The sequence below is a fragment of the Cataglyphis hispanica genome, chromosome 5 (genome assembly GCF_021464435.1).
Source record: "Cataglyphis hispanica isolate Lineage 1 chromosome 5, ULB_Chis1_1.0, whole genome shotgun sequence".
Classification (NCBI taxonomy): Eukaryota; Metazoa; Arthropoda; class Insecta; order Hymenoptera; family Formicidae; genus Cataglyphis; species Cataglyphis hispanica.
In genome coordinates, this window is record NC_065958.1 from 10,543,439 (window position 1) to 10,556,761 (window position 13,323).

The following is a 13,323-nucleotide window of genomic DNA, read 5'->3' on the forward strand; positions in this document are numbered from 1 at the left end:
CCTGCATAAGCCAAACATAGGATTACGTAATGATATATTATATATATATATATATATATATTTTTTTTTTTTATACTTTATGTATACATATATATGTCTCATCTCTTTCTTCTTTTATAAATAATCAACTAAGGGAATATCAATTCATTTAGAGTAATATTAATTGGCGATCTTGTACTTATTTCGCATTCGTGGCTCTTGAGGAATGTGCACATTCGCTTTCTCTTTCATAGTAAAATAATGTCTCGTGTTCATGTATGTGTATGTGACTAAACATCATCATTCAATTAATTACACTTTCGCGCGCATCATATGTGTATGCGTATGTCTGTATGTAAGAATATGTAAATATAATACGCGGATAAATATGAATCTTGTAGCTCCTCGAAAAAAAATAATATCGAAGGATAACTTAAAACTTAAATAAAAGAAGATTTTTATGTTAAAAAACATAAATTAATAACATCCCAAGTTTGTGCTTCATACGACGTACTAATCTCCTATTAATCAAATATAAATCAAATTATGCAATCAATGACAAACTGGTTTAATCAAAGCTCATTGCAATTCACTGTAATATATTGCAGTAAATTACAATACATTATACATATATTTGTATGAAAGTTGATTTTCTAAAATTTTCTATCGTTTTTTTTTTATTATTTATATTTGATGGTAATAAATTATGATAAAGTTTTAAATGTTAAAAATCTTTTAAATTATGGGTTATACGTTTTTTTCAATAAAATATTTGTTAAAAAAAAATAATTTTAAATTATTTTCAGAATCTGTAGCTGAAAAGTAATTCAAAAATAATTCAATACATCTGAAAATCTTCTGTATATTGTATAATTGTATGTGTGTATGTAAGTAAAATTTCCTAAACCAGCTTGGACAATTACAAAACATAAAGTCTTTTCCGTTCATCTCATTGCACCAAATCGTGAAAGAAATTCTCCAAAAAGAAAAAATTGCATCCACAAGCAATTGAACTAGATGTAATTGCACTAAGTTACGCCCTAGTAAACTAGCGTCGATTTGTACATTCACTTCATTTGGTGATATACATATACTCACGACTTTAATACATCGACAAACATCATTCTCAAAAAGAGATCATTATGCAAGTAGGTATAATCGTTTTAAAACAGAAAATAGCCTCTTTATGGAAAATCATTTATTTTTATCGATAGTCACTTTGCGGATATTGCATCATATTCCATAAATTTCTCTTTTCAGAGAATAGTGTAAAATTATATTTACGTCTGCTGCAAGTGTATATATTTTTTTATAAAAATAAAAAAAATTTATAAACCTTTATTTTTCTTTTTCAAATAATTTTAAGTCTTTTTCTAACTTATTCACGAATTTATGGGCATTATTGTAATATTTAAATAAATAAATTAACTAAACTATCATTACACTAAACATTTTTTTATCGCGTAAAAATTGCAAAGATACGCAAGCGTGACTATCGATGATTCTATAATGACGAAAAGAAATGTATCCATTGCACCGTTCGTTGTTTTATATCGCGAAGCCGGAGCTGATAAAAAAAAATAAAACAAACAATAACGATAACAAAATAAACAAACGAAATACAATATGATATTAACATTCGCGGGATAAAACTAAAATTAAATTAGTGTACTATATATATAGTATACATACTATATATATCGTCTACTATATGTATACATACATAATGAAATTAGTGTACTATATGTATATATTAGATATTTTTGGCAAGTCTCTGAGTCCTTAAAAACTAGCGCACGCGTGAGTTATGCGTAATATCATAAAGATTTGCGATTTCAGGATCGGGAAAAGATCCCAAAAAACATGGAAACGCGTCGATTTCAGCGAGATACTCAGCCAATCGTCAAGACATCGTAAAACATGAATTTCGATACGTTGACACGTTTAATTTAAAAATAATGGCATAGAATATATATATATAAATAATCTGTGCCATTATTTTTAAATTAAACGTGTCAACGTATATATATATATATATATAGATAATCTGCTATCTCGGCACGTTATTCACATCGATCATGATGAAAATTTACTCAATATATATAAATATATATTATCATTTAATATAATATACATATATAAGTAAAACGTTTGTGTATAATAAAGAGATAAAGAGAGAAAATATTATATAATAAAAAAATCACTCATGTAAATATGTATATATATATATATAATGAATCAATGTAGCAATGTTAAAATTAATACGAACCATTAGATATATATTACATATACTATACATTTTATAAAGTACTTACAATACATTTTTCATCATATTTAGTTTGCTCTCGATAATGAATTGCTCTAGTTATTAACTAACTAAATGAAATCCAGAACTTCTTATGCAACATGATTCTTAACCGATTCTGAGACGTAAACAAATCATGTTTACGCTCCTAGAATCCATTAGTACGGAAAGCAACCCGCTATAGAGAACTAAATAAATATTATTAAAAAATTGTATTGTATAAATATGTACTTTCTCTTCCTCTCTCTCTTTGTAGCACGCACAACAGCGTCTAATAGCTCGTTAATTTTGGCATCATTACTCGGTTTCTCTTTTAGGAAAACAAGCAAAAATTTACTATTTGTACTTATCTATTTGCTTTTGTTTCTTTAATTAAATTTATCGATAATTTTCCCGTTAAATTTCTACAAAAAGACATCTTTTTAAAAAATTAAATTAAATTAAATTAAATTTAAATTTGAAAAATTTTACCATGATCGCGTAAATCATGAATCCTTAGCGATCGATCATTCAAATCGATGATCTGAATAGAACCAATCGCTGAAACGTATCGATTGCACGAAAAAAATGCACATTCCTCCTTACGCTATTAAGTACTAAACTCAAATTTGACTAGATAAAATAAATCATTTCTGTTCTCCCTTCGCATCTTTGGTTACAAAAATGTGTTTGCTTATATGGGTATATAATGTATATTTGTGTAGTGTGTGTGTGTGTGTGTGTGTATGTGTGTGTGCTTGTTGTGTGTAAATGTCGTGTTTCTTCTCATGTGCATTATACACATATAGATACATATACATACACATATATGTATGTGTACAAATGACTAGGGTGTGAAATTTAAGACAGGCATAATATAAGTTCCTCGTCGACGACTAGAGTAGAATAGGCCCAACGTTTGACAAAACATCATTAACGTCATAACAAATAATCGTATATGCTATCATTTTCATAATTATATCCTTTGTAAAATATGATTGATTGTATCACATAAAAATTAAATTCGAGAAAAATATGGCACACTAACTAAAGTCTATTAAAAAAAGAAGAGAGAAAATGAGCTGCTCGTTAAAATTAATCTAATAAATATAATATTCGATGTGTATGAGCGAGCAGGTATTCATCTTATTATAATTGCGATTAATACGAGCTCTAGAAACAAGAATGAAAATTTTGACCTTTTGTAGAAAATTGTTGAAAAAATCGGTTCTTTCGCATAATATTGATTGCATGTAAATTGCATTATGTTGGTTAAATATTAACCAAAAAAGTTACAATGATACATAAAATATAGAAATTCTATTCACACGATCTTTTCTTTTCTGTCTCCTTCGACTCTTCTTTTTCCCATTGTCTGACCTACTCGCGAGAGTTCTACTGCGATAAGTTATACGTTTGTCTTTCTTATTATTTCATTCAAAATTGATTTCATTAAAATTTAAAAATATGCATCAAAACATGATACTTTATCACATATTTTAATTGTATAAATTAATATTAATATTAATATTTAATTGTATAAATTAATATCTTTTTTAATTATTAAATAAAACAATTTTTATATTTATATATTTCAAAAGAATTCATTATCCGTAATAAAAAATATATTACGTATATTTTCTCTTAATCATTAGTTTCATAAATACCGAATAATTGCTTATTTTTATTCGTTTCCAAATCAAACGAATTACCGATCTCTCTTCGAAAGAATGTTGATGATCAATGAAACCAAGATATTTAGAGATAAAATGTAGCAATTAAAAAAATTATACGCGATTAATTAACCGACAGTAAAAAAATCGGATAACGATAGGAATCGCCGGTCTATCCTCCCTTGCGTCGACGGGATTCTTTCTTTGGTAGGGCATCTTCGCACTAAGGAATAGGACTAGAGGTGATTCTTTCCACGCTGCTCTCCCTAATGCGTATCGTGGTATAGGTCGCGTTCGCGTCGATGCTCGACGGACTGCCGGCATTCTGTTGAGCGATCGCCTGGGCGGTCGACGACACGGAGATCGGCGCCGGCGTCTCGACGCCGCCTGCCAGCCCCGCGGCCGTCGCCGTCGTCGTCGTCCCGACGCTGCCGTGCCAGCCGTGACGGTTCTTCAAGTGGCGCTTCATGTGAGTGGTGCGGCTGAGCACTTTGTGGCATACCGGGCACTGGGTTGTGCCCTTGTGCATATTCATGTGTTTATACATCGAGTCCCGATTCCAAAACGATTTACCGCAGAGTTTGCACGAGTGTGACGGATGTTCGATGACCACCGTGTGTGAATCTAAATCAGACACAAACGTTCATGCTACGTCGTGGCCGAGCATCGCGGGCCCGAGTACCGGATGCGCGTGAACCGGACCCCTCCGCCTTTTCGCTCTCCCAGGGGGGGGGCCCTGGATTCTCTATCCGCGACACGTTGTCGATTCTTACTGATTTTTGTACTCGAGTATTCTCACGATCCGCAAACGTGACATTTTTCGTTTTGCATTTAATATTCCATGCGGCTAACAAAACTTTATATATTAAAAGGATCCTATTCATAAACAAGTGTTAAATGCAAATAATTTTCGTATTTGTACATTTGGTAGATAATATATATATATATATATATATATATATATATATATATATATATATTTAAATTCTCCGAGATTAATTAAAACGGAAACAAATTTTTCTCACAACACTTTATCAATTTTACATTCTTTTCCGTTTTACTTTAAATCCATCGATTAAAAATTCAATTGTGTATGTCTCACTTGTGTGGATCACGACACGCGACGCTGCGAGTACAAATCTTCGGTAATTAAAGAAAAAATAGAAGAAACATTGAGACAAATCGCATATCAGTAGCAAGCTATCCGTACACTCGAAAAAATTTCGCGTCTCACTCTCGTTTCTCTATCTACTTTTTCTACTCGTTCACTCGTTCTCTCGAAAGAGAATAACAACAATGGCAATGACAAAAAAAGAGGAAAGGCAACGCACACGGTGAGATTTGCAAACAGGAGCAAAAGAGAGAAAGATTAGAGAAAGAGAGAGAGAGAGAGAGACAGCAATCACGAGAATGACAACACACGCAGTAATTATAATACTCTCGGAGCAGCCATGCTACTGTAAACTGTGAATATAACGGCATAATATAAACAATAGCGAAAGAAAACGGAAACAGAACAAATACAAATATACAAAATGTTCAATATTTTCATGCACAACACACATAGACATAATTCGGGCGAGATTTAATTCGTAAATCATGATCATTTGCAAGCCGAATATCGGGCCCAAAATTTATGGCACGAGATATACTGTTACTCGCATGTATTTTTTTTGCAGTGAACCGACAATCATATGTATTCCTTTGAATCACTATTAATCGAACGTGTATCGCATACACGACTATATTTTGGCACATATAAGGCAACGTGTCATGCGGGAGGAATTGACAATTTATAAATTATGACATTCGCATGTTTAAAGTACTATGTTTGTTAAATTTCTGACAGAAATTATATATAAAAGTATATTTAAGTGCATTCTATGATAAGACATTTCTATCGCTAGGAATTGTGTTAAATTTTGTTACAATAAATTCCATCAATAATTTGTTAAGATTTTGTTATCCTTTTTCAATACTTTATAATAAAATTTTTTCTTTTTTCAGCCATAAATTATATGTTAAATATACAAAAATATTCCTAAAATTTATACATAATATAATGCATATTATTGTAAATATATATATAAATTAATTTCTCTCTTCATAAATTAAATTAAATTTAAATTAAATTTTATATCGCAAAATAGGAATTATGTTCTACCGGGTATTCGTTATATGTTATATCGAAATCTTAGTGCATTCGTTTATCGAAAATTTTCGGAAGATGATTTCCGAAAAGTGTTCGATTGTTCCATGTGAGAAAATGATGCACTCTTCGCGGCCCAAAGGACACACGTACGGTTTTCGTATCATGGCTTTATTTCCAGAATGCAAAGTACAAAAGAAATGTATAACCCGGCACTTCGCATGTCTTACATATTCTACAGCTACGTCATAATTTACATGTAATACGATATTTTGACTATGACATCGATTTTTCATATTGCAAATTAATGAAATTCTTTAACGCTGTAAATCACTCTTAGACGGACTTGAGTAAAATTCGAACGGCGATCGAAAGCGGCTTATTCGTTTTCGTAGGATTTTCGAGATTGGTCTTATATATGGTGGTATTTTGGAAGAAAGTATTTTTATATCCTGTGTCAATCTTCACTAGGACACTAATTTCTGAATCGAAATAAATTATTTCCGCAATAAAATATATATATATATATATATATATATATATATATATATATATATATATTATAGTACTATGTAAAAAAACAATAAAATAATAGTGACAAACGAATAATAGAAAAAAATAATTTGTGCTCGGGATATATCAGGTTTATTAAAAATACGTCAGCTGTACGTCAATCATTACTGTCGCGTACAATTTGAGAGAAATTGCACGTCATATGATTGTCAAAGAATACATGTTGCAATTAAACTCTGTACACACCGAAAATCTATTCCCTGTCTGTATCGACATCTTTACAAGTTATTATCGAGAGACAAGTCACAACAATTAAATACAACGATAAGATCGATCGATCCGACTGTGATCGACGATTGTCTAAGTTTCGCGCTGAGACAGAAACGTCCATATAAATGACAGCTTTTATACATTTTATACATATGACATCAATGTATAATAATTGTATTTCGTAAATATTGTACATAAATTACGTTTAATGGATAAATTTTGTGCTATTTTGAGGGGATGGAGATAAGCTGGCATTTCTTAAATAAATTGTGCACGAATAAAAGACTAACAAAGCTTCGTATAGACTGTTCATTGATAATGCATTTACGGATATTTGAGATATTCTGTTTTCGCCAAGTATAGTAACTATAATAGCACAGTAATTCCCCTTTGTGTAGTTAATCGAGATCGCTCGATAAAGTTTAACATGATTAATCTAGTTTTGATAGGACAGGATGACATTTCTGTGTTATATTTAAGTACCATATGCATTGCAAGCTTTGTTTGTCGAAAGAGGAGAAGTCTTTATCCTATCTTATATTCGTTACATATATATGTATTATGTACACATTTAAATTTCATGTTTGGAAGAATGCAGATAAAATTCTGCAAAAAGCAATCGGGGCTTTATCTCTTTTTTTAATAAGAGCCTTAATACACGGGCTACTCAGACACGCCATAAATATTGATGCTAAAAGTTTATTAATTTTGCAGGATATAATCCTCCCTTAAATATAGAAGATTCAAAAAAAGAAAGAAAACCATATTTGTAATTTTCTATTTGCTTAGAAAATTTTAAAAAATCAAATAAAACTATTCTTTCTTTTAAAATGATCTTATTTTGTCGTTCTCGCCTTTTTCATGTTAAACTTCGTACATAAAAAAATACATGATTACTTATCACACGGAAAAATTGAACACTTCAATATATGACTATCAATTATTAAAAATAGAAGACGATAAGAAGATTCTTATATTCAAAAAGCAATAGAATTATAATCTTACGCGGTAATAAATAGTAAAAAAAAATTGAGTTTCTAAATCTTTTCAAATGCATGTAGTATAAAAATTGATTATAATTATCAATATAAAACCATCAAAATAATAATCGATAATACTAAATAGTTGAGTATAAAATCATTATGTATATTTATGGAATGAAAAACATCTTGCTTGAATACATTCGAATGATATCAAAACGCATTGAGTAGAAAATGAAATAATTAAAATCTCTTGCGAGAAAAGATTTGGATATAATTAATGTAAAAAGAAATAATCCATCGGTACAATATATCCGGAAATCAAGATTCCAAATTTCATGAAGTGATATCAAGAATCTCAAGACCTATAAAATACAATACCTCACAATTATTTTGTACAACATTCCAATCATTTAAGGACCTTATCGTCCATATATGTAATTTAATTATCATCCGCGAACAACCAGATTAGCATTTCTTCAAAAATCGAGATAATGTGTCACATCTTTAACGACGCAAACATTCGTGCATGACATAACTTACGATATATGTCCATAGTGTGTATAGAAGAAAAATATTTTCCTACATCTCTATATCTATGATATAACACGAACACCTAAAGGAGATACATCTTAATATCCTCGATCTAGTTTCTCGCGGATGACATATATCTGCTCAATTCTACACGACGAAGACTCTGATTCCATCCTTCATCGAGTTTCTCTACCGAGTCCTCGACCCCACAACGTCCACGGCCGTCTTAACGATTACTTGACCCCGTGCACGTTCACCATGTGACAGCGCATGGTGTACTTTCGCGTGAAGACGGTCTGACAGATCGGACAGATTGTATCACCCCTGTGTATACTGCGATGGTGGGCTAGGGAATCGCCACGATTGTAGGTTCGCCCGCAGACGTCGCACACCCAGCGACCGCTTTCCACCATGTAGTGCAGCTTAGACCTGCGCCTGGCCCCGTCGTGAACGGGGTTCGCGTGCTGTTGTTGCTGTTGCTGTTGTTGTTGCGGTTGCGGTTGATGCTTCCCGTAATTGTGCTCTGATTCTGCGCACACAATCCAAAGTGTTTCCCATACACACACGTTTCTCATACTTTTATGTAATAGTTTCATCGTGCGCGCGAGGACGTTTTTTTTTTTTTCTTATATTTTCCTGTCTTTTTTGTGTGCTGCGTCAGTTCGCGGTTTTGGTTGTTTTGATGTGTCGGTTATTGTTATTTCTCTCAGCGCGCGAAAATACGATAAATGAGACAACCCCGATAAGCACACAACGGCATCAGTAAATTTCTTCTTATATTTGGGATTATGCGAGGAGATTATATGATAACGCATATATGAGATATATATGAGAGATGAAATATTAGATACACATTGGAATATAGAAATAATATCAATAATCATATACTAATATGTGAATCAAATTATGCATCGACAAAAATAAATCTTAAAATTTTGAAAAAAAAAAACCGGTGATTTAAAATGATATTTAAAGCAATAAAATTATTGAAAAAAAAAATAAAAAAGATCAGATTATTTCAATAATAATAATATATAATATATTATATATAAAATTCGAAATCATTTAGAGATTCTGAATTCTGAAATTTTTTTAAATATATGAAGATTATGTAAAAGTCAAAGATTCCAAAGCTTATTAGATTGAAGATATCATACGGGTGTATGTTTAGATGAAAGTTTGGTCTCAGGCCGTCAGGGACTTTTCACTTTTGAAAAAATAAAAGCGACAATCGATTTTTCAAAAATTTATGTGTATAAAATATTATGTAATATATAAAATTGAATTATTCTCAACTGTATACGTATATACTAAATAAATTTTTGAAAGAATCAATATTACAAGAGAAAGAGAGAAAGAGACCTATCGTATGTAACTACATTGCAATAAATTAATTTATCGCATTTAAATTGTCGAATTATAAAATTTATTCAATAACCCCGATCTTTATAAAAAGAATTGTTTCTCTAAAAAAATTCAAGTAAAATCTAATTATAATAAATATTTTACGATAGCACTGTGATTCGCTCAAAATACTCTTGAATTTATGAAAAATGATGAGAAAGTATTAAATTAAAATGTGATCAAGATTTTTGTTTTTAATTATATTTATAATTAACGGATCGGCTCTTTATATTATACTCGCCAACGCATTCTGTGTCGAGTATGTGTACCGTACATCGATACAATCGGGATATTGTGTTAAGAATTCATATAACTAATGTAAGTAGGTATAGTCCCCATAAGCATGTTCAAATGAAGCTTCCAGCCAGAAACGAAAAGGAGAATTTTGTTGGGAGTGCCGAAATGTCAAAAAGCTTGCGGATACCGAGATTCATGCGAAGTTCTATTTCTGTTGTGACTTAATATAAAGGGACATATATTCTTCCGTTCGAAATTGTAACATCTTGGAATTCTGACGGCAATTCGTATCGTTTTGAGCAATCTGCGAATTTTTATTTTCCTTAATTTGTCGCTCGTCGCATCCTAGTATTCCAATTGTCATTAATATGACAGATTTACAATAGTCTTGCTTGTCGCTCTGATACAAGGAACATGACAATTGTTTTTTGTAATATTTTTATTAGAAAAATGATATCGGATATCAATCAAAAGTGCAATAACGCGCAAATAAGTATTATAGAATTCATAAAACATGTAAATAATGCTTACTAAACGTACTAATAAACACCTCGGAACGCGCGACGCACAATCATTATAGATGCACGTGGAATAACACATGATGACACATGACAACACTTCGACAAACATACGTACACAATGCATTCATTCCAAGCAATTGTATAATGTAAGGTTTTTTTAATAATATCTATAATATTCGCGTATTTGCTCGTGAGGTGGATGTATGTTTTTCAAACATAGGATTGTAAAATATAGTTTTTATTCTCTCATTACACATCTAGAGCTAAATAGGACAAATATATTACATATTTATGTTAAATGCATAATAGTCATACATATTAAATCTCAAAAACAAAGTCACGTTTAGGGCTAAATGTGCAGCGAGGATACAGATTAGTAGATATATAAAACCAAGAAGTGAAATTCTAAGAAATGAAATTCTTGATAATGATAGACAACAAAATATTCGTATTTTACACGTATTAATTACGTATTTAACAGTCTTGCAGTTTTAATGCCATAAGGAGCTCTTTATATATAAAAGCAACTATCTAAAAACTTAAAATAATAAAATTCGTTACATCCTTAACGTCATATCTCTACTTCATGGCACGTCATTTAAGTCAATAACAGATTTTTCCATTCATAAAAAGTGTTCCATAAGTAATACTTTTTATATACACCGTTAAATTTAATTTGGCAAGATCTTTGAGCTCTTATAACGTAAAAATAAAGTAACATTAAAATAAAAATTTTTACTAATTGATTTTCATAAATAATAACATAAACAATATTTTAAAAATTCTTTAAATTTTTCGCAATACTTATGCAACACTACGTAATTTTCAATCTTGGCCAACACCGATTCTACCTTTGTGTGTCTTTCTTGTATACAAAAAGTTTCATTAAAATGTATTTAATTATTAAACTTTCGATTAATCTAAAAATAAATTTTCTTTTGCCATAAGATCAATGGAACTATTATTAACGCGAAACATTTTAATTTTCGATATTAACATGTTCGCTATTGTAGTAATCATATTGTTGATATCGATAAAAATATATATATATATATATATATATATATATATATATATATATATTTGCATTAAAATATTTTCATAAAATATATCAATAATTAAAAAATAAAAATAAAAAATATTTGATAAATATTGAAACCTAAAAAGGTTTCCTGAAATATATGCACCAGCGAATCATGGAATATTTGCCCTTAAGAAATTGTAAGGAAATTGTGTGAAGAAACTTCAATCATCGGACGTAATCCGATGTATTATATTGAAACAACGCAGACATAAGTGAGGCTTGCCATCGCAATCAGTACAAAATGTTGTTACAACGGGTATTTTAACTAATGATGTGTTATTCTCGTGACATTTTTTACAGGGTTTCCTTACTTGTGTAGCCGGACCTTTCTTTTTTTTAAATTTATGATGTGACATATTCTTCGTTGTAATCCGATTCGGAGATCTATCATGATGCTCATCTCCCAGAATATCGCTTAGGTATTTAGTAGACAGTGGACATCTAGTTAGGTAGACTACCAAATCTTTTAATGACTCTACAACAGATATACATTTCACACCATTATACTGCACATACTTGTATATGTTCGTGGATGCTCCGTATATTTGATCCGACAATTAGTTTTTGCACGATTTCATTGAAATACTGTCGTTTAGTCTGATATGTTAATACTGTTGCGGCCCATAAGAATTTTTGGTCAGACAAGTAAATATTTAACTTTTTTCTTTCTTAAGCATAATTTTATTCTCTGTTTTATAATGAATAATAATATACATCTCTCGCTTGTCCTTTCATTCTCAATTACTGACGTTATACGTTTAATATTATATTTTAATATCAGATTGTGTGATATCGTCGGTCATGCAAAGTGTGTTTGATAACGATCAGATTAAGAATTAAACTTCCGTTAAATCACCTTTGAAACTTGCTATTATCCTCGTATATTATATTATTTGCATTTATTTATATTTTAACTTTTATTTTTTTTTCTCAAATACTCTCTCAGAATAAAAATATCTGCTAATATCGAGGCTAAGTACCACAAGAGATCTGCCATTATAATATTTTCTCGCGTCAATGAGATTTCATTGATATAAAACTGATATAAAACTATCGTGAAGAAACGATTGAAAAAGAAGACCGGGTGCTTGGAGGGAGAGAGTTATCATCACTTTCAAAAATTCGATTTTGCATCCAACACACTGAACGTGTGTTGACGATGGTGGATGCGCAGCAAGTGTGCCTTCATGTCGTAACTTCGACTGAAGATGCGTTGACAAATCGGGCACCTGGTCTGGCCTGTATGCAAATCCTTGTGTAATGTCAACGACATCGGGTGCTTGAAACCCTTCCAACAAATTCTACAGCGAAACAAGAGGCCGGCGTCCGCCGCAGCGCCGGACTGACCGACTGAATCGTCCGGGACGAGCTCGGCGACGCCGCTGGCAGAAACGGCGTCGGCGTCATCGTCGTCGCCACCCGCGGCGGCGTCTCCCGCGGCTCGCTCTACAAAGAAAACAACAAACACACAACGTCACCACGCATTGTTAGCCACGAGTGCCGACGCGCACGCGCGAATTCGTCCAGAGCCAAATCAAGGGCTAATTGATAACGCATCGTCTCGTGTCCTTCACCGACAACCATTGTGTTTCGTTCGAGAAAGCTCTAATACCTATCCCGTGAAAAATTGCCTGGCTGATTGTCGAAGAGAAAAGTTCTATCGCCATCGCGACTGCCTTAAAGACTTGAAAGCAC

General features: G+C 31.5%; 1 protein-coding gene across 6 annotated transcripts in view; it reads right to left on the reverse strand.

Annotated features, from left to right (window-relative positions):
* Nucleotides 1-13,323, reverse strand: part of LOC126849892 (broad-complex core protein-like) — a 33,172-nt gene that overhangs the window by 9,347 nt on the left and 10,502 nt on the right. The window contains exon 6 of one of the 6 annotated variants that reach the window (XM_050592245.1): nt 38-4,560. The exons of 2 other annotated variants lie outside the window; for them this stretch is intronic. In XM_050592245.1, coding sequence (XP_050448202.1) covers nt 4,160-4,560 — 401 coding nt within the window. In that variant the 3' untranslated portion in view covers nt 38-4,159. 3 more of the 6 variants (XM_050592248.1, XM_050592247.1, XM_050592246.1) reach the window with 3 other exon arrangements.